Consider the following 23349-nt stretch of genomic DNA (forward strand, 5'->3'; position numbering starts at 1 on the left):
AAGGCTGGCCATCATTTGGAGAACGCAGCAGTTTTGCTATAAACGGAAAAAAGAAGTGGCCTTCCAGCTCTGTGGAGGACACCCAGCCACCTGTGCCAGAAAGATGTTTCTGCTAATGGTGACCCTGCTACATATTGCTGAGTGGAGCGGTTTGGTTAACTTTTGAAGATGGACCAACCACATTTGCTCTGCTGGTTAAAGAATCCGCTTGAATTTCTGCTATACAAAAGATTTGCTAAATTTTGCTTACATGACTGGATGGCAATTTTGAAAGGAAATTAACTAAACTATTCTAAGCTAGCAGACAGAATTTCCATGGAAGAGGAACAGAGAATCACAACTGCCCCCCAACCCTCTCTTGCATTGCCAGAAACTCTGGCCCCCTTGTCCAGAAAGCAGCATTGAAAGGGACGGAAACTGAGTAGCACCACAAATTTTATTTTCTTCCCTGAACTTTTGGATTAACACCGCAAGCCAGTTGCTTCTCCACTGCTAAGGGACACAGGATGATGTTTGTGGAGCCCTTAGAGTGGGTTGTTCATCACCCCCGCTTCTGCAGAATGGCTCAGCGTGGGGACAGGACAGATGCCGAGTACGGGGGAATGGTACAAAACATTTGAAATGGTCATGGAGTGAATAGACTGCTCTGACTTTCTTCAGACACATTTTTCCCTTTCCATTCCTGGACTTAAGTGGCCCCACCAACCCCCTTCCATGTGGCTCCCATTTGTAAAGAGAAGGAAGACACAAGCACATTGATGGCTCATTAATATTCTGTTATCGCTTATGCTAAATGCTTTATGGTGGTTCATTGGATTTCAATAAAATAATTTACAGCCGTGTCTTGCTCAGGGATCATGCTGGAATGGAGCATGGGTGGAATGTGATGAGGGACTGGTTTCAGGAATGTATTATTGAAGCAAGCGGGAGAATATTTTTGGGCAGAGTGAGGGTGTATTGTAACTCATCAGTCTTGGTTTCTGGTTCCTGCTTTTGCATGGGTCCTCTTCAGGGTGGGCTTCTGTAGCTGAGTCACCTGAGTAGAGATGCAGAGTGACTTGCTCCTCTTCCTCTAGGTCTTCCGGAGCTTCCTCTGAGGTTCCTGCTGCTTCAGTGCTCTGCCCCTCATCAGTGTCCCATTGTGTAATGTGGTTGGCAGTGTTCATGACTGAATTCTGGCTCAGTACTTGCAGCCCTGGAGAGCACTTGGTCCAGTTCCTCAAAGCAAGAGCATATGCGGTCCTCTCCCCAAGCAACAGTCGGTCACTCTCTGATATAGGAGCCTGAGGTCCTTCATGTACTCCTGGCACTGGGATGGAGTCCAGTGAACGCCTGCCTTCTCCAGTCTTGGTGAGACCTCCCAGTAGAGGTGAATGTTCCTGCTGGTACTTGTGAAGTCATGGAGGATAGTGTACTCTGAACACGCAGTGTTCAGCACCCAGATGTGCTCTCAAGACCAGGTGGCAGCTTTTGGAATATGCTCCGTGATCACTGGTGCTAATCAGTATAGTTCAAAGGAGAATTGAAAATGCTCAATGCATGTTGCTAGTACCTCTGGCGACAGCGAGTCAGAGACCTTTTATAATTTTGGGTAAGGGTCAGGCAGCAAAGCGATCAGTGCATTGTGGAAATGGGCCTGGAGGGCTATCGATACCTGTGACCTGTTATGCGCTCCTTGCCCCCGTCCACGCTGCACTGTACAACAGGAACAAAGCCATGCCACAGCGGAGGCATGTACATACCCATACTCCTCATTGCATGCTAGCTTTCTCACACTAGACTGTCCCTCAGGAACTGCTTCAGGATGGTAGGGGGTAATGGCACAACAATACACATGTAACTATGTACACTTGCAATTTTAGATACACCATCATAGTGCTTGATTTATGTCTCATGGTTTAAGTAGTATTTCCTCTGCATTCGTGTCATGCTTGCTATAATATAGTTTGTTGGAACTTTATCTGGCTTTGATTAATTTGATTAATTAAGAATCTTTTGTTTTCAATTAAAGATTCTTGACCTAGGGGATGTTAAATCCTCCTTAACCAGAGCCATATCCTTGATCTTTGACATATTTGTTACTTAAGTGCTTTCCTAATTTGTATATTAGATGAATACCATGAGTTAAGTGGAGATGCGGTATAAACTACATGTTTCTTGACCATTCATTCGTTACCGAGAATGTGATATTTCAGTGATGCCCTTCATTCAATTTTGTGGAAAGTATGTGCTCTTCTTGGTTCTGTAGATTTTGTCCATTTACTATTTTTTTCCTAAGTGCATAAATGCTAAGGTCACATGAATTTCAGTTGCTATTTAATGCACAGAGTTATCTGTCCTGACGAAAAGGAAATGAAACCTAACTCTTCAGGCTACAAACTTGTTTCTAGCCACATGTATTTTTATTCGTGTCTTCTGCTTACAAGCAAAAATTGGCATTCCATATTTGATGCTTGTGTACCAACATAATGCCATCACCAACAAGGAACCGAATAACTCTTCTTATTGTTATATAAGAACTGCTGCAAGTGCTGTGAAAATGCCAAAATTAAGCATTGTAAAGGCTTTATTTCTCAACAGAAATTTTTGGTGTTTTGGCTTAAAAGGCGGGGGAGAGGGGGGCGAGTGGAGGAAATTGAATGTAATTAGAAATAGTGGTTAAAACTACAGTGTAAACTTTTCCCTCATGCCTTCTCATCCATCTGTTTGGCAGAGGTGGCAAAGGTAGTTTAATAGATCCAGATTCTTCAATATAAAAATGAGACAAAGCATTGTTCAATAATTAACATAGGAATTAGTGAGATCTAGAGTAATATTGTGAATCAGCTAGTGTTAAATGCTGGGTAGCTTATACGACAGTGTAGTACTACTTCTAACACATTTTTTTCTTCAACAGGGTGACACAGACTTACGACGCAGGTGCATGTGTCTATTTCTATTTTGCCTTTAACTACAGGGGAATTAGTGACCCTATTCATGTCTATGAACAAATTGAGGTAATGTACATATGAATAACTTCATTTTCATCTTAAGTGCTAAATCCAATATGATTAACAGGACTTAACGTAGTATATTATGACTCTGATAATTGGCTCCTTGGCTTCTCATGCAGGGAGGCACTGTGATCTTATTTAGCACTGTTTGCAGGATGCCTTCCTAGCCTTGGAGTTTTCTTCCCATCTATTAGTATTTCTATTCTCCACTACCAGATAATATATCTTCCTGCTCTAACAGTAAAATTGCATTCCGGTTGCTGAGCTGTAGAGAATAATACGAAGACTGTAAAATCTTGTCTAGACTTGGAGATTTATCATAATATACCTCAGTTTATCACCAGGATAACTATTCCAGAATATGTAAAATAAATAATTCCAGAATAGCTTTATTGTATAAACCCCCATGTGGATATTCTTATTCTGGAATACGAGTGCCTTTTTCCAATTAGGGGAAAAGTGGAGTAAGTTTAACAGGAAAATACACTCTTATGTGTACCGTATATTAATAATTAGTATACAATTCTTGTCAGAATCATATAATGTACCAAACTTTGCATTTAATTAACATTTTTAAATGTTTTCTTCAATTTAGACAGCTGCTAGAGAGGAAATCCTCGCCAATGGAGGAAGTCTGTCACATCACCATGGAGGTATTGTTTCTAGTTCTGAATGTTTATCTATTTTATATGGTTTATTACAAAATATTTTCTGCATAGTTTTTTGTTTTTTTTTAAACTTGGAAGAATTTTTCAGAGACATTACTTGAAATTACTCCCAAAAATCCTCCTTGTAGGCCGTCCCCTGCTCCTTTATGAGAGTTCTAGGGGAAGCCTGGTTGGTCTTGCCTGCCTTGACGCTGGATCATGGTGCTACACATTTTACATGCAGTACATTCTTGGGGACCCAGAACATTTGATAAGAGATCTCCCATATGATTGAGAATAACAATAATATTTGACTGGCCCATATTTTTGTAAGTGGCTTATGCTGATCAAGCACATGTAAAGATTTTTAGATTTATTTTGAGATTCTATGTACATGAAGTAGTAGGATTATAATTTGTTTTTCTTGAAAGCTATTACAAAACCTCTCGCTTTTGTTATCTACATTAATGCTGTTGAGTCCTAAATTCCACTAGAATATTTGTTAATGTTGATGGTGGCAGATTTCCTGGCAGACCTTTTTATGGGTAGAAAAGTTATGATTATAGTGTAGAAAATATTTTCTGCTTTGGGTATATAGTACATTGTAACAGTAAAAGAAAATGAGGCTTAGGTTATGGGTTCAAGTGATTGCACATGTCCATTCCAATGTAGGTGTGTGCAGACCCAGAGCACAATCACCAGAAATTTTTCTTTCCGTGGTATCCATCAGGTCTGGTCCCTGTGGTGCTCAGCGACACCATAAAGGGGCCAGCTGACCCCACGTTGCCTCAGTTCCTTCTTATCTGCGACGGTTGCTGGAACTGTTTCCCTTGCTCTTGCAAGTTCTCTCTGAACTGTATTGCCATTAGTATCATTCTTACTCTGTTGGTTGTTAGTTATTCTTTTCAGTTTAGCGGAGTTTCCTCTGTTGCTGGGCTTCAAGCCTTGTGCTTCTTGCAACAAGGCTATGCCCCTGAGCGATCTGCATTCCAGTTGCCTGAAGTGCTTGAGTGAAGCTCACACAGGGCATCACTTCAAAATTTGCAGAGGAGGGGCTGAAGTCACTGTTGATGGAGGCAGCGCTGTGAACTTCCTTGGACCCATGCCAGTCGGACTCAACACCAAGCACCTCAGCTTCTGTGAGGAGCGCTTCTCGTGCCGCCCAGGAGTCTCAGCACTGTTCGCCATCCCTGGTACCAAGCAAGAAGAGAGAGAAAGAAAGAAGCTGCCAACCGAGGGAGGATGTCCCCCAACCCAGAGGACAGCCAGGCATAGAGACCAGTGCAGAGTGCAACCTAGGTCAGGCCACTCCCTGGTTCTGGCAGCCCAACAGTCGTTGCTGTTGACTCCAACTCCAAGGCGGGCACCATTAAATCCAGTACTGGATGATCCGTTGACACCAGAGGTTCAGCGCAGTGCTGGCACTATTGTGATGCCATCCACACCATAGACTTTTGCTGTAGCCAGGGACCTGATCTCACTCTCGGTGTCACCCTCACCAGCAGTACAAGAGTTGGTAGGGTCAGTGCCAGCATACAGAAGAGAATGCCCACCCACCGCTTATGGTTGGGTACTGAGATAGATGGTGCCAGGTGCCACCTAAAGGGAAGCCAACCATGATAGCCCCATCTCGGTCCTCCCTTCTCTGCATCCATCGGCAGCAATAGTGGGATCCGCTCTGCCATGGTCGCCAGGCAGACTCCTCGTTGTCAGTCGGAGGTGGGATCTTACTTCTCCTGTGCCAGGAGTCAACCCTCGCACTCCTGTTTGTCCTACCTGGCAGTGGACCTGAGCCAAGTGATGCCTTCTGGTACTCGGGCCCCTGGTCACTGGCTGGTGCCTATGCAGTGGCTGTTTTGGAACCCGTGGGCATTTTTCCCCCCAGTGCAGGGACCCCAGTTGAGGCGCTCCTACTTGATGGCCTCGGAAAGAAGAGCTCCACCACCCCTTTGGGTAATCCCCGATCCAGATTCCAGAACCAAGGCTTGTGCCGAGTACCAGGAAAGTGGTACCGCATACTGAAAAGAGGTACTTTGTCCTGGCTCATTGATATGAGTTCTTGTATACGCTTCCCCACCCCCACCCCCTGGATCCCTTGAAGTCACTGCAGTCAACCAACGGGAATGACAGTGGTCGCAAGGGGCGAGTCCCAAAGCTAAGGACTGAAAAAAGCTGGACCATTTTGGTAGGAAGGTCACGACTGGTAGTCTGCAGCTCAAGATTGCTAACCAGCCTGCGCTCCTGAGCAGATATGACTTCAACACATGGGACTCCATGTCAATGTTTAAGGACTCGCTCCTGCATGAGGCCAGACTGGAATGCAGCGGCCCTGGATGCAGCTAATTTGGCCACTAGGTCCGTGGTTCTGCAGTGGAGCTCGTGGCTCCAATCCTCTGGCCTCCGGCAGGAGGTTCAACAAATGCTTCAGAGCCTGTCCTTTTGAGAGTGCTTTGCTCGTCTCAGAGCAGACTGGTCTGAAAGACTCTATGGCAACCCTAAAGTCCCTGGATTTGTATTCCACGGTGACTCCGAGGAGGCACTGTAGGCCTCCGCAATCCTCCCGGTACTTCCCTCTGTCAACCCAACAGGACCCACAGAGGAAAGGGAATAGGGCTTTAGATGCAGACCTCTGCCCCCACTTCCTCAGGATCAATGCTTGCCCCTCCCAGACATTTCATGGGGCTCCAAGCAGGCCTTTTGATGGGACCCTCAAGGATGTTGTACCAGTCTGAGTTCCAGGATCCTATTTTCCCCCGTGTTTGCGGATCATCTGTTCCACTTCCTCCGGATATGGTTCTGTATTACCATGGATTGTTGGGTGCTGAGCATGGTTGAGGTGGGATATCCCCTCCTCCCCCCCCCCCCCCCCCAGTTCAGTTCTACCCTCCCATACATCCTTCCCCTCCATCCCTTTAGGGACCCTTCTCATGAGCAACTCCTAGCCCAGGAGGTTCAGTCCTTCCTAAAGGTTGGCGCTGTAGAAGAGGTTTCACAGAACCTACGGGGCTATGGGTTCTACTCTGTTCTAGGCATGTGCCAGCTCAATAGCTACCTCAAGAAGCTAAAGTTCCACAGGTCTCACTGGCTTCCATCATTTCCTCCCTGGGTCCTGGGGACTGATACATCACCCTCGATTTAAGACACACTTACTTTCATATCACAATCGTCTGAGGACACAGGAAGTTCCTCAGGTTTGTTGTGGGCCACATGCACTACCAGTTTTCAGTCCTCCTGTTTGGCCTGTTGGCAGCCCCAGGAGTGTTTACAAAGTACATAGCTGTAGTGAAGGCCTTCCCAAGGAGGCAAGGGGTGCAACTTTACCCGCATCTGGATGACTGGCTGATCAAAGGTTGGTCTAGAGCTCAGCATCCTTCTTATTCAGTCCTCTTTCCAAGCCTTAGGCCTGCTAATCCTCATACCACTGCAGAGGTAGAGTTTATTGGAGCAATGCTCGACTCTGCCTAGGCCAGGGTCTTCCTCCCAGAAGGTCATTTCCAGGCAATTACTGGTCTCAAAGAGCACCTGGTGTTACCACAGCCCAATCTTGCCTGAGGCTGCTGGACCCATGGCCTCATGTATAGGACCCAACCAAATTCACAGCCATGAAAAACGCGTCATGGACCGTGAAATCTGATCTCCCCTGTGAAATCTGGCTATCGTAGAGGAGACCAGATTTCACAGATGGCTGCTGCCTGGCAGTGCTGCTACCATCATCAGCGCAGAAATGAGGATGACCTGGTATAGGGGCAGGTGGGTCATCAATTTTGGGCATGGGAGGTCAGGGCCGGCCTTACAGGTGGGCGAGTGAGCGACCATCCAGGACTCTGTGGCCAGAGGGGTGCAGTGGTCACCTCGCCCCCCCTCCCCAACCTGCCCAAGGTCCCTTTAACTCCCAGGTGCTGAGCCTGAAGTCCGGGAGGGGCAGGCTGAGGGCACCCATCTGGGGGCTCCTACTGTGTACTGGGCTGCAGCTGCTAGTCATGGACAGGACTTACTCTTACTCCGCCCGGGCCACTCCTGAGGCCGGGTCAGACCCCTCTCCAGGAACCTCCCACCAGCCAGAGGAAGCTCTGCAGCTGCCGATTTAAAGTCCAGCTCTGAAGGCAGCAGCACAGAAGTAAAGGTGGCAGTACAGTGACCCCCCTACAATAGCCTGGCAATCCCACCCCATCCACCCCCACAACTCCATGTTGGGTCAGGACCCCCATGGCTACAACACCGTGAAATTTCAGATTTAAGTATCTGAAACTGAAATGTAGGATTTTTAAAATCCTATAACTGAAATTGACCAAAATGGACCATGAATTTGGTAGGGCCCTATTCATGTACTTATGTGGTCCAGTATGCAAGACTACACCTCAGGCTTCTCCAGACATGGCTGGTCTCCGTATACTCTCCAAACCGCCACCATCTGGACTCAATCCTCATGATTCCTCCCCCAGGTCTCACCTCCCTCAACTGGTGGCTAGATCCACTGGTGGTTTGTGCAGGCATCCCTGTTTTCTTGGCCCCAGCTGTAACTTTCTCTGGTCTCTGATGTGTCAGCACTAGGCTGGGGAGCTCACCTCTGGCCTTTGGTCTCAGGAAGAGCTCTCTCTGCACATCAACATCAGAGTTCAGGACAGTCCATCTGGCATGTCGGCTATTCCTAGCTCATCTTGTGAGCAAGAATGTCTTGGTTCTCACAGACAACACGACAACCATGTTCTATATCAACAAATAGGGAGGGGTTTGCTTCCCCACACACCAAGTCAAGAGGTAGTTTGGCTGTGGGAATTTCGCAGAGCCTGTTTGATTCATTTTGAGGCTTCCTTCCTACCAGGAGCACAGAACAAACTGGTGGATCGCCTCAGCTGGTCTTTCTCTGATCACCACAAGTGGTCACTTCTGCTGGATATCATGAAGGACACTTTCTAGCAGCAGGGGACTCGCCTGGTAGACTGTTCGTGACCCAATACAGGAAGTGTCATCAGTTCTGCTCGCTGTAGGTTCACAGCCTGGGGTTACTTACAGCTGCCTTCCTCCTTCTGTGGAAGGTTCACCTATACTATGCATTCCCTCCTATTCCACTCGTACATAAAGTCCTGCTAAAGATCAAATGAGACTGAGTGCAGGTCATCCTGATAGGCCTAGCATAGACCCACCAGCATTGGTTCACCACCCTGCTGGATCTCTCTATGGCGACCCCCATCCCACTTCCTCTGCACCTGATCTCTCAGGACCATGGTCATCTCCACCTAAATCTTGGCTCCCTCGACCTGATGGCCTGAAAGCTTCATGGCTGAAACCAGGAGAGTGGGCCTCGTAGGAGCAGGTTTGACAGATCCTGTTAAGTAGTGGGAAACCCTATACCAGGGCCACTTACCTCGCTAAGTGGAAGTGGTTCTTCCTCTGGTCTTCCCAGCCGGGCGGTCTCACCAACAATTTAGTCACTGCCGCTCATTCTGGACTACCTACTACACCTCAAACAGCAGGGTTTGAATATCTCGTCAATCAAGGTTCACCTGGCAGCAATATTGGCTTTTCACCCTCAGTGTTCTCACACGAGATGTCTGTTGCCTTAAGGGCCTAGAGAGGATGTACCCCCAAGTACACGAGCCCGTCTCTTTGTGGGATCTCAGTCTGGTCTTATCAAAGCTTATGGGCCCACCATTCAAGCTGATAGCATCATGTTTCTTGCTGGAAACTGGCCTTCTTAGTGGCCATCACTTCTTCTAGGAGAGAATCCAGAGATCCATGCTCTCGCTTCAGAACTGCCGTTACGCTCTTTTCCTTAAAGATAATGTACAGTTGCGTCCTCACCCCACGTTCCTCCCGAAAGTGGTTTCTCAGTTCCATAGCAATCAAGCTATCATCTTGTCCGTTTTCTACCAGAAGCCACGTGCAAACAGGAAAGAGCAAAAGCTTCACTCATTGGATGTTAAATATGTGCTAGCATTCTACATAGAAAGGACCAAACTGTTCTGGAAGTCCACCCAGCTGCTATTAGCGGTAGCAGACAGGATGAAAGGTTTTCCCGTGTCTGCTCAGAGAATCTCCTCATAGATCGCATCAAATATCCTCGCATGTTATGAACTCCCTCACCTATCCCAACTGCTCACTCCATGAGGGCACAGGCATCCTCAATGACATTTCTGGCACAGATTCCTATTCAGGACATTTGCAAAGCTGCAACTTGATCGTTGGTGCATACAATCTCTTCTCATTATGCCATCGCCCAGCAAGCCAGGATGATGCCAGATTTAGTCGAGCTGTGTTGCAGTCAAGCCTGTCTGAACTCTGAGCCCACCACCTATTCAACTGCTTGGGAGTCACCGACATTGGAATGGGCATGTGCAATCACTTGAAGAAAAAACGGTTAATAACCTTCCATAAGGTTGTTCATTCCAAGACCTGCCCTTGTTACCCCTCCTATCGGAGTTGGCTGGAAAGAAGGAACTGAGGGGGCCTGGGGTTGGCCAGCCCCTTTATACAGGCGCTATCAGTGTGTGGCACCAGGGGGCACCGGAGCTGACTCAACAGATGCCACTGAGGGAATTTTCTCTGGTGACTGAGCTCTGGGCACAAACACAGCTATATTGGAATGGGCATGTGCAACATATCTCAAAGAACAGCAGTTATGGAAGGCTAGTAGAAAAAATTGGTTAAGTATAGTAAGATCTTAAAACCTGTTCAACTTGTATCTTTATATAAATGTTTCTTCTGTTTAACAGGACTCTTATTTATTAAGAGCACTTAAACAGTTTCAAATTTTGTTTGGCGTTCTACTTATTGGTGGAGCTAATAATGCCCCCTATTATTAAGATTGCCCAATATTTCCCAACTTAAAAGACCCTTTATTCAGTTTGGTTATAATTTTGCCAAATTTTAACCATTTGGGTTGAAATTTTCTGGGTTGGCATCATCTTCAAGTGGAAGGCTTTTGAGGTTTTTTCTTTTTTAACAATTCAACCAAATGATTAAGACACTTAAGAACAAGGGTAGAGGAAAAATATTTTGCCAATGTTAAATTCTGGAGACCTTTTCTTTGAAATTCTCTAATGCCCCCATACTTTGGTACAGGTACTTGAAACTTGGCAGGGGGTTGTTCTTTGTGTCATAGATGTGCCTTTTGGTATCTTCATGAAATACCTCCCAAATTTGCCCAAGTTACAAGCCTTAGAAATCTCTGTTTGCAGATGCGTAGTAGAGATTTATTTGATTTTGGCTGCTAAAGTCTCCAAAGACACTATCCTCGCTGAGCATGCTTGAGCCTCTCACAGCTCTTAATGCTGACCAGATTGCATATGCACTATCCCCATGGAGTGACTGAGCATGTTTTATCCCCTCCCACCTGCTACCTGTGACCGGACTGTGCATGTGCCATTCCCATACTGCAACCTGGCATGCTCCAGCCCAAAGCTACAAGAGCAAAGCTGGATTTTTGTCTGTAATGACTACTCTCAACTGCTCCAGGCTGGGGTGAGGTTGATCACCAGGTCTTAGAGCAGGGAGTCTCTCTCGTCTGTGTTCTCAGTGACCTTCCCCTGCCCAGGCAGTGTGGAGGCGAAAACAATCTGATTTTGAATGTGGGGGGGACAAGAGCCTGGTCGGTGGGAAGGAAAAGAGTAGACTGGAATTGGACATGGGGGAGAGGACTGAGACTGGGACTGAGAGCTGAGGGGGAGAAGGAAAGCTCAGACTGGGAGCCTGTGAAGGAAATGATACACGCATGGGATTGGGGTCGACAGTGAAATTGGATGAGGAGCTAAGGAGAGAGAGCAAGACTGGGTCTGGCTGGACAAGGAGGCTGAGAGGCAGCATGGGCAGAGAACTGAGGGAGGGGAGACACCTGACAAGGAGCAGGGGTGCCGGGAAAGAATCAGAGATTGGCTGGGCAAAAAGGCTAGAACAAAGAGCCATGGAGAAGTGAAGATTGAGATTGGATGAAGAGCCCAGGGAAGGAGACAAGTACTGGAAGAAGAGATTGATCAGATGAGGAGCTGAAACAGGGGAACTGGGCAAGGGGAGTGGATGTGGGGAGAATGAGAATTGGGGTGGATTGGGACTTGGACAGCGAGGCTGGAGGGAGGGAGACTGGTTGGGTAAGCAGGCTGGGGTAGCAAGGAGAATGGGACTGGGGCAAGGAGCCATGCTTGGGGAAGAGGGACAGGGCAAAAGGGATCAAGCCTGAGGGGAAACACAAGTCTGCACACTAGTGCACAATCTCCCACAATCCCAAGAACTTGGAATGGAACCCAAAATTGAGTCTTGCCATTCCTTTGCTATCAGCAAAAATCACTGAAACCCACTGACAGTGTCAAGTATCAGGGGGTAGCCGTGTTAGTCTGTATCTACAAAAACAACAAGGAGTCTGGTGGCACCTTAAAGACTAACAGATTTATTTGGGCATAAGCTTTCGTGAGTAAAAACCTCACTTCTTCGGATGCAACAGTGTGTGTCTGACAGTGTGTGTCTCATCTCCCTCTAGTGCTGGTCCAACAGAGAGGATGACAACTCACTACTGGTATCAGTTGCTCCGTTAGCTCAAGTGTCTGAGGTCTGTTCTGTGGATCTAAAGGTTCCAACCCTGCTGATGAACCATGTGCGTGTCAATATGATGCCACACACAGTACTGATGGAATTTGTTTTTACAATTTACTTTTTTAAACTTCTAGGAGATTACACACAAACAGTGTTGAAAGAACATTATTAAGGTTGCAAAGTCAAGCACTCAGAAGTTTGGAAATGCCAGAATTAAGGTCACCTGTACAACTTTAATTTGGCCCCCATATGCTTATGCATTATGATGTAGTCCTTAAAATTACATGATACTATTATTTTTTTCCTCAAGATCCCTACCTCGTTTACTGCACAGGATGGACCTGCTCTGGGGATGAATTAGGGTTGTGAATTAGGAGGCTATTGTCTAAAGAACCCTACTTCAATCTGTGCAGAAGCTGGATGATGTGTAGAAAATGAGGCAGGGGATAGCAGGAAGAGGACAGTTTCATGGTTAAGGCAGTTGAATGCTGTCATAGAGAAATGGATTCTCTCCCTGCCTTTGCCACAGAGTTCTTATGTGATGTTAGGTAAGTCACTTCACAGGCAACCTTAATTCTGGCGTCTCCTAACTTTTTAAGTGCTTGACTTTGCAATCTTAATGTTCTTTTAACATAATCTTTTGTGTGGGATTTTATGTATTTCTGGTAATGCTGAAAAACTGAATTCAATGGACATTGGGAATGGACAAATCCTTTAGCCTACTATTTGCTACATGAGAAACATCCATATAAAATCTTTGTGTACACTTTATGTATACATGTCTGTCTCACTCAGTACTCTGATTGACACTTCACATCCTGAATAAGGAAATGGGGAATAATTTGTTATGGATTCTCAGTCTTTTAATGAGTTTTTAGTCTCCTTGTGAGTGAAGATGCATGTCGAAGCAAAGATCCATCATGTATGTGTGTAATCTGCTCTCAAACATTTCACATGTGTAGAGTAAAGTTAATTTAGCTATGTAAACTTGATAGAAGTGTTTTTTCCCCATGTCCACTCTTTTTAAATTCCAAGACCTCTTAGAGTAGAAATGCAGTTGTTTTAAACTTTCTAGTTCTTGATTTGAGTTCAGATTTTGAAATGAATTGTTTAATTGCATTCTTTCCCTTCCCCGAGCTCCAGTCTCGGGGGGAGGGAGGGGATTGTCAAGAAACTGAGTCAGAAGTGAAGAAAAGGGGAAATATAACCTAAAATAAAACTCTTAATTTTGAAGTTGAAATTGAGTTCTTTGTGAAAATGTAAAGACGTAAAGTGTGGGGAGTGCAAAGTTGGGTTTATCCCGCCTTGATGGCTCCCTGATTTTTGGGAGTCACTCCAAATTCCCGGGCTAACTCCAGGGTTGCTCTAAGTTGTAGTTGGTTGCCCACTGCTCCAAAGGGCTCTTTCCACAGCCTAGACACGGGAGGCAGGGCTGCTATAGAATGAGGGGAAATAAAGTATGAAACCCACCCCCCCTTTTTTTTATTATTCTTATTATTAAAAGAAGTGATTAATCTGGGACAACAAATACTGAAATGCCTTAATCATAATTGTACAAATATTGCATGGCATCACCTAGAGCAGAGTAAGGTTGTGTGAGTGGGTGCCTCAATTGCATTTCCATACCTTTGTCTGTTTGTATTTCTTTTAACTTTAACACTGACTCTGAATTTCTTGGGTTTCTAATCCTTAATTTTGGGTTCACTACAATATCCCTGAAATGTTTAATTTATTCCTGAATTACTGATATATATTTCTCTACCTCAACTCCATTTTAAGTATTTTTGTCTTGTCGGAGAGGGGTGTATTATATTATGTACTGTATCTAATATTGTGTTTTATATAATATGCAAGATTGGATTTTTGTCCCCGGGATACACAGACTTACTGTGGAGAATTAGACTAACGGTATCCGTTTTATTTACTGACCTTCAGGCCTTGTCTTGACATTCTCAGCACTGCTTTTGAGTTCTTGTGTGGGGAAAGGGAGAATATTGATGCAATTTCTCTTAGTGTTTGTCCTGTAATTGTGATTAATAACAGTTGCTTTCTTTATCTGGAAACAGACAGGCTGGTTTGTCTGCCTACAATCATGTTGTGATAAATGGAGCTATTTTAACTCTGGTTTTGTGTATCAAAGAAAACAGATGTAGTCTGGAACTTGAGGCTATAGGAAATATAAAGCCTGCTTAACTCAATCTTCATAGTGCTTGTTGTAATGGAAGAACTGGTCAGGTTATAAAACAAAGTTTATACTAAAAAATCTTTATAGCTATAACTTGTGTATGGACCCAAATCACACAGTCCACTACCTGCAGTGAAAAATCAAACCTTGATAAAGTCAAGTTATAAAAAGTAATCTTACAAATATTTTAATTTGAGTTTAAAACAAGTTCAAGACAGTGTTTCCTTCCATGACAAGTGCATGCAAAAGAACCCCTCCCCCCCCCCCACCAAAACAAAACACATTTAATTTTTATTTTACTTTATCTTAAAATATGCCTATCTCTAGAAGAAGAAATATCTCCAAGTGGAGAGAACTTCTTAATGGACAAAGTGTGACACACCACACTGCTGAACACTATTAGAGATTTAAGTAGGAATTTGAGGTAGGGAGGCTCTGTTGCAAACAGTGCCTCATTTTCTCTGTTGTAGAATATCATGCTTTGGACTCTGATTATCTTATTGTTGGGTACTGTAAGGCATTCTAGTAAAGGGATGGAAAAATCACATAAGTAACCTACAAAACTTGGACTGTTCCTAGCAGATGTATTGTATATTTCACTCTGTCCTCTTTACTTCATCCAGTGGCCTACTTTTTATCTTAGTGTTCAGTATCTTGTTCCGCTAGGATATGTGTTTCATGGGGAAAAAAACCTCCCAGTAAGGCTGGATATTTAGGTCCCTGTAGAGACAGCATCCACCTGCTAGGAGGAATATGCAACAGTTGGATAAAGCTCCTTTCTTTGTGGGTCCCATATTGCTGTCCTTGCTTTCTAAGTGGGTAGGAGATCCAACACCACCCAAGTGAAGAAGTGTGGCTACAGTAGGGCTACAGTGCAATGGCTAGGCCTTTGGCGTATATCCACAAGTGGCCCTGTGTTGTGGTGTTCCTGGGTCCCCAGATTAACTTAAATCAGTCCAGTGGGATGGATTTATGCCTGGCACCCACAGCTCAACCACCTGGCCTCTCTACCATAGCCTTTCCTCTGCAGTCCCACTCAGTCCCCTCCCTCACACCCTGAGTCACATATTTTGCATCCCCAGTGGGACAAAGCTCTGCCCAGTGCCTGCCCAGTGGTGGATCGTCTTATAGCTCATTCACTATACTCCAGGTATGCATCCACTATACTCCGCTCCTCCCCCAGTCACACATTTTCGAAGGCCTAATGGGCCAGGAAAGCTGTTGTCCCTCTTTCTGGTTCTGCTGGGCAACAGGGCTTGTGCTGCTTATGTAATGCACCCCTCCTTCTGCTGAAAGCAGCACACAGGAGAAGCTACAGCCGAGTGCTGGTAGTGCAGGGAGCACAATGTTAGGTGCCTGGTTACAACAAAATGGCAGATTTCACAGTCGAAATATGGCATTTTCTGACAGTTTGGCAAAATTCCATGCATGCAGAAATGCAGAATGCGTGAGGTACTGTATACAATACAGGGATCATTTCACACAGCTTTGAAAAGCAGTCTCTTCTGGGGTTGGATGCAGCAGCTAGTCTATATCACTAGTGTTTTCAGGACAGGAAGAGACTCATCTGTTCATCCTGCTGATGCAACAGGAGAGTTTATTCTTAAGTAGGTAGAATGAAATTGCTGAAGATCAAATGTCATGATGGCCACAGGAATAAGCATCCCTACTCCTGCTAAGTGTCAGGCCACCTCTCAAAGCCACCAGTGGTCAGGCCTCTGTTCTGTATCTCAGTTGAAATATTGTGTCTTATAACAGCATGCTGCCATTTGCCATGCTATAGAGTTAATACAGTACTGCATCACCAGCCCCAATTCATGCAGTACCCGGAGTTTTAACTTGGAGGTCTCCATTTTGAGTAGTGGCCAGGCTCAAGCCTGCTTAGCTTGTAAGATTTAGCAATGCCAAAGATAAAGGAAACTAAGAAATGTCTGTCTTAGGGTGGCCCTTCATTCTCTTGTGCGCGGCTGCACAGGCACACACCTTAGAGGGAACTATCTGCGGACTACCTGAATGGAGCTTGGTCCGCGGTCCACAGTTTGAGAACCTCTGGTTTAAGAAATGTACTGTTCAGGACACACGCTTCTTTAAACTACTCATTGTTTACTTTCATTGTTCAGCAACAACAGCTTTATCATTTACATTGTATTAAAAATGCTAAATTGTGAGCATTTCCCATTATCTTCGTAGTTAGAAATTTGTCATTCTATCTGCTGCATAACACCTGGCCACCTTACATCATCAAAAACAGCTATTAACAAAAGTTCTTCAGAATACATTTAATAACAGAATTGTAGGTATTAGTAAGAGTCAGTCAAAGGTCCTGAATAAACAGGTCTTTGTGACCTGAGGTTTGCCTAACCTTAGCTTTGGTGGATCACCAGAGAGCAGGTTCCCTAGGCATGGACACTCCATTGAGAGTGTCCTGCCCATCTATCCTGGAGTGCTTCACCTCAAGCACAAAGTAAAACAATCCATAAAATCACAACTTCCGTGATAAAACATGAGCTGATTTCTCACATAAGTGGGTTCCAAACTATTTAGGATACTCATAGAACATAACCAACACTTTCAGGTGCTCTCTTGACCAAAAAAGTTGCCAGTGCATACCATGTGGAACATCAGCATTATGTGGTAACTGTTTGCCTCATTGAAGATTGGACTACTGCATTAGCTGAAGCTTCTAGGTATTTTTCAGGCAGAGTTCCAAATAGAGCACATTGTGGTGATCTAACCTACAGGTTGCAAGAACCTGGATTACTATGTCAAGATACATGAATGATCACAGCTGGAAAAGTACTTTGCTTGAGGCATTCTAGAAATGGATCTGATATGATGAGAATGTGAATCATATTGGCAAAAGTTGGACGTGCACTTCCAATTGATGTATGTACATCTCCCTTCCCATATTTAAAAAAAAAAAATTCCAATTCATGAAAAAAAATTACATCATTTTCTCCGTGCATCACTGAACAGGAAAAGACACTCCACCCCACCCCTCACTCTTACTAGTGACCCCTAGTCACTAACTCATTTATTAAGAAATCCTCTTGTTTTCATCCTATTTCAGTTGAAATCAGTGAAATATCAGTACACTGTCCATTCAGGAAGAGAATAAGTGCATATTTGCTAGTTCATTGTATTTGGGTTATTTATAACCTAGTTAAAGGGTTAGAATCCTAGAATACACTTTTAAAATGTTATATACATAGTTTATAGATCTTAACCATATTTTTGAGGAAAAGGCAGTATAAACATGGCACATAAATGTATAGCCCTAAATGAGCTGCATGGCAGCTTTCATCTCGTCTATAACATATAGGGATCTTAAAGATAACATTTGTTTTCTTGCTGAATTTGTCCTGTTCCATTTTGCAAACAGTGGATCTCTTCTTCCTGTTTCTAATGGTGCTTGAAATTACATGACTGGTTTTGATTACTTATTTATGCACCAGTATAATCAATTGTTAGCACATTTGTTGGGATTGGGCATTTGCCATTTGTTTTAAAATCTGAAAGTCAGCCCCATATTTTTCACCTTGGATAATTAGTCTCAATGTCTTACTAAGGATATTATGATGTTGCATTGTGGTGAGGCAACATGATCCCATGAATAGAGTTTATTCTGATAGGACTAATAGGGAAAAGAGTAGCAGCCCCAAAGTACGACTATTGTGGTGAGATATAAAAGCATAGCTAAACAGCTGCTATGTAGTTAAAGATGTGCATGTCAGTTCAACATAAGTGTTTTTTAAATATAATTTTTAAAATACAGAAATCTGATATCTGGAGATTTTCCTCTATTCAGAAGTAAGCTATTGTAATTCTTAATAGCTTAGGGTCAAAATTAGATCTGGTTTTTGTTTTGGAAGGCAGTGTTTCTTTCAGATCGATTGTTTTCTTGTAGTTAGTTTTTTCACAACTCTGTATGTCTCTCTGAGCTGCTCCAGTAATTTTAAGAAGCTTAATTACTTTTCAGTAAAACATCTCAAGGAGTCTTGTTCCTTTTTCCTGCCCTTGAAAGAATGAATATATATCTACTTAGACTCTAAAAACTTCTGAGGTCCAGGCCCTTCAATATTTAATAAATCTGAAGGTAGTTAATTTCTTTAATATGTAATGGGGTATCCTGTGTAGATAAAACAAATGGAATATTCATAAGACTGAAGCAAACTTAGTGAGATATAGTACTGCTTTTCTGTATGAATGACACCAGAATCTTCTACACAAGTCCTGTTCTTTTATGTAGCTTTTTTTCTTGAATTATATGCCCTTGTAATCACATGTAAGATGGTAAATGGAACAATTTAAATTTGCTAAGGAAAACAATTGTTTTAACTTTATTTTTAACCTCTTGATTAAAAAAAAATTACAATAGCTGACAAGACTATATAAAACTCATTAGCCCTGGACAGCAGGAGCTCACAGCCCAGCGCTACCAAGGGGTTAAAAATCTTTTATCAAATATGTTCATGGAGGACCACTGATATATCGTCTGTACAGCTTTTTTACTTTCCAGTTCACTAATCAAATGTATGTTAGATTTATTATTGTAAAAGTATAAACCATAGAAAATTTGACAAGATAGATGTGTAAATTATCACTCTGACAGAACTAATGATGCACTCCAAGCACCTTCTGTTTTCCAGCACTTGGTGAGTGACTTCATTAAATATGCAATGGCTGTTTGGTGTCTGCTCAGACGGTAGTTCAGTTCCTCATGGAATTGCATTATTACTAGAGGTGTAAAAAGAGGCAGGCATGCTAGCTGTTGGGCATCCTGCTGTGGTTCTAATGTGCTCCATCTTGTTGGAGCAGTTGTTTGCAGTCTTTTCAGGACAATTACATCCGTAACCACAGGACACATTCACTGAAACTATATTACAGATAACGGTTGAAAATGGCATTGACTGTTCTTCAACTCCTTGTCTCTAACTGCCAGAGTGTAGATTGCTTGAAGTGTGATGGTCAAGCCATATCCACAGTCTTTGTAGTTTTTTTATTAATTTAACTAGACAAAAATATCAATTTGCTAAGGAGACAATAGAATTGTAATGACAAGATATTATCGAGGAGGGATATCTTAGAGGAAGACTATGAAATAAGACTGGCAGTTACTCTTATTGCATATGAATTTTAATACCTATACTATACACTTAATACACATGGACAAATAGTCATTTTTGTACTACATTTCAGGATTGTTTTTTCAGCGTTTTTTGAACATTTTACACTGCTTTCTTTCAGTCAGCACTATGGCTAGTTTATATTCCTTAAGGTATAAACAAAAATATTCTGTTCTCCAGTGATGTCCCCATCGTTCATTTTTCTGATGACAGTTTGATGGCTACCCTGAGAATGGGACACAAAAGATGATTTGAATTTAGCTTCAGATACTCTTAAAGATTTCCAAGAGGCAGATGCTATAGTATATCACCTCATCCTGACAAATGGATTGTGTCTTAGGCTGGCAAGCTAAATGCTAGACTGTAATGAAAGAATGTCCCCTATTTTGATTGACCTATTAAATCAGGGTTGATGACTTGGTTAATTAATAAATAACGTTCCCATAAAGTGGCCCTTTAAGTTAACCATTAAAATAACTTGTTTGTTTTTGTGACAGAAGTTGAGTAAATTGCTGTTTTATCCAACAAATGTAAATTTCTCCCATATATAATTTAGAAAAAAAATTATTTTGTATGTAAATTTGTCTTAAATATTCATTGTACTCTGAAAATTAGGCTTCCACATTGTGAATTTATATTTACAACTATGAAGAATATATTATTTTATATAGAGATTTATCTAAACTAAAACATGCCACTTTTAGGTGAGTGAATATTACATTTTATACCTTTACCAGTTTTAATTCCTCTGTTAGAGATTTCCATGGGTTTTTAGGCTGATCCTATTTTAAACCTGAAGGTCAGTTTTAACATATTTACTTCGTGGTTAAAACTTACTTCTTCCTGCATAGAACGGTTTTTAGGCTAAGCAGAACAATTTTATTAGCAGATGTTTTATTTTTATTTATTTCCTCCTAACATTTTTTAATTTCTTAATAAGATGAGGGTCTGGGGCTCTTTTAAAAATGTATGTAATTACCATTTCGCTATTTGTAATCGGACACATGATTTCAACCTAAACTTCATCTAAATTTCATAGTTTGCAAAGAAAGTAGACCGTGTAGAACACAAGCTTCCTCTGGGAGTATACCGAGCTTAATGAGCTTGATAGTCTGGTGGGCTCAATAAATCAAATAAAGCAAAACATTTCTCATTTTTGAATAAAAGCATTTATCACACAGTGTTTATTCATTCATGGTCATAAGATTGATTGGCTCCTAGTATCATGCCACATATTGAAGCATTTTTGTTTTTGTTTTTCTAGTGGGCAAGTTGCGGAAGCAGTGGATGAAGGAGAGTATCTCTGATGTTGGCTTGGGGATGCTTAAGTCTGTCAAAGAATATGTGGACCCCAATAACATCTTTGGAAACAGGAACCTTTTATAAAACCCTTACTATCTGAAAATTTCAAAATTACGATTTTTAGCCTCATTGTACTGTTATCCCAGTAATCAAATATAACATGGACTGAACTTTAAAAGCTAATATCTTTCTTATATTGGTTTTCCTCCAATAAAATGTAAACATTCACTATTAACATTCACAGATTTACTTACTGTGCTCCTAAACCTCTCTTAACACACAACCTGGCAGAGGCACATGAAGGTGTATACCTGCTTGCAAATGCAGATATAGCATTCCAAGTTTGGTTAGCCTGTACAGCCAATGATTTCCATGCTGGATGAAACCAGCTGTTTTTTATTAAAGCATCCCCTGCAAGAAGAACAAAGACTGACATTGGTGTTGTCTACATAAACAGCTGCTCACTCAGTTTCTTGCTAGAGGAAAGTTGCTGGGAAGCACATGAGAGGTGGATTTCACTAAGGGAATACTTGTGTGCTGAAGGGTTAAGCAAGTAGCAGTATAAATGTAGGCTTTCTGTTTAAAAGATTCAACATGGTTCTGTAGGATGTTTGGCTTGTCAGTCTCCTTTTCAGCATTATTGAAAATTTTAAAATCTTTGAAAAGAATACTTAACTAAAGTGTAGCCTGAGTTGTATTTGCATTGCTGGGATAATCTTCTTTAATATGTTAGTCAGTCATTATAAGTTTTGTACAGAACAGCAGATGTTTCTCATTGTATATTAACAGGTTTGTTACATAAAATTATTGCCTTCATGAACACTGCACTCCTAATGTGTCTGGTTTCACTTTATTTTTGTGGAGATGCAAAATAATCCTTTTTTCCCAATAGAAAATGTTTTGGCTATTTTAAAATAAATCTTTGCCCAGCACTGTATCGTAAAACAGGTCTCCACGGTTTCAAGGTTGAAACAGTTTTATTAATATAAAATGGAGACTATACTGTCTGGAAACGAAGTTTCCAATTTTAATTTCTTATTGGCCTTTCTGAATTACTGGTTTACATAACTAGGAGCTGCAAATGTTGTCCTCCGTATAATCAAAAATATGGAACTTATTTTCTTAAACAATCTGTGAAACAATATCAGACCTGAAACAATTTTACATTAAAATGAGGATCTTAAAACAAGTGAAATTAAAATTTTAAACTGTTTGTCAATATTCATGATTCATGTTTTGAGATGGATTCTTTTCTTAAAGCAAATTATCCAACTTTTGATATTTAAAATAAAGTATTTAATCATATAGGATAGTAACTCAAAATGTAAACTATCTTTATGAGGACATACTGTCTAAGTAGCTAGCTGCTACACAACTCTGTGGGCAGTTTGGACACCTTTATATAAGAAGTAACCTTCACATGAAAAACCTAAATTTAAAATTGAGACATTTGTGTTTTTAAACTATATTTTAAAATAATTAGCTGTCAATTTTAGTAATACAACATTAAAGATGATAACTTTTATAATCTATAAATTAAGATTATAACACCATAGTCTGATAACATAATTTAATACTCATTTTATTTTAAATTTACCACACTTTATCATCCTATTGCTTGAAAAATACTGCATATCTAAACAAAACTTTGAAGCTATTTTATAACTAATTTAGAATAGCTGATTAAAAATCACTTAAAAGACCATGACTACCCAAACAGCACTTTCAAATATATGAATTCAAAAAGATAGCAAATTAAAACAATTATATTCTACTAGTCATGAAATAGGAAGTTACTGTGGTATTTTTAATGCAACTAGAATTTTTTTAATCTTTGTTTCATGAAATTTTAGTTTAAAAAGTGAATCCAGCCTTCCTGTATTTTACTTTGTAAGTTTTGGTCCATGGAGTTCATGTTTCAGCAGCACCGAAAAATTTGCAATCACAGTTAGTGTTAGGAAGCTCTGACTTCCAGCACTATATGGGTAAGTGTTCCTTATTCAACATGTACAGCATGTACTTTTCAGCAAGGTGAATCTGTAATCTTTCTTTTTTTTATGCTGTGGATTTCTCAACTTTGCATTCTGTGCAAATGGTGGTTACATGTCTGCAGCTGGAATCTTGCCGACTACTAGTATCACTCTGTAATACAGAGGTCTTAAACTGTATTATTTTGCTAGAAGTCAGTAAATATGTGCCTCAATATACACAGCATGTCTAACTATGAAGAATCAGATTTATGAATGAATGGATACATGAAAAACATTTTCTTTTTGGAATATGACAATACAGGCAGAATTAAAGTAAGAAGGACTTGGTTTCCTTATGGTGATTTTATTCAATATGAACAAGTTGTGCTGTCTCAAGTCTTGTTGGCTCATTTGGTTTAAAGTACTATCTGGCACTACAAATGCTACGGTTTCCCCTCCCAGTGTTACCTTCCTAACCATATTTCCCCATCCTTTATATGTTAATGGAAGTTGTACAGGTAAATCTCTTCTATTGCAGTCATCTATGCACCCATAAATCTGTGATTATAACCGGATGACTTGTGAAGTTGATATCACAGAGTA

General features: G+C 41.9%; 1 protein-coding gene across 9 annotated transcripts in view; it reads left to right on the forward strand.

Annotated features, from left to right (window-relative positions):
* AGPS (alkylglycerone phosphate synthase) overlaps positions 1-23118 on the forward strand; it is a 133401-nt gene extending 110283 nt beyond the window's left edge. For 6 of the 9 annotated variants that reach the window (XR_256300.4, XM_005300458.4, XM_005300459.4 and 3 more), the window contains 3 exons: positions 2897-2996; positions 3589-3646; positions 20739-23118. Coding sequence is in view for 5 of the 9 variants with exons in the window: in XM_005300458.4 (XP_005300515.1) it covers positions 2897-2996; positions 3589-3646; positions 20739-20860 (280 nt within the window). In the remaining 4 variants the exon portion in view is untranslated. The other 3 variants (XR_010591325.1, XR_010591323.1, XR_010591324.1) reach the window with 3 other exon arrangements.
* The last annotated feature ends 231 nt before the right edge of the window (positions 23119-23349 follow it).

Source organism: Chrysemys picta, chromosome 11 (genome assembly GCF_011386835.1).
Source record: "Chrysemys picta bellii isolate R12L10 chromosome 11, ASM1138683v2, whole genome shotgun sequence".
In the NCBI taxonomy this organism is placed as follows: domain Eukaryota; kingdom Metazoa; phylum Chordata; order Testudines; family Emydidae; genus Chrysemys; species Chrysemys picta.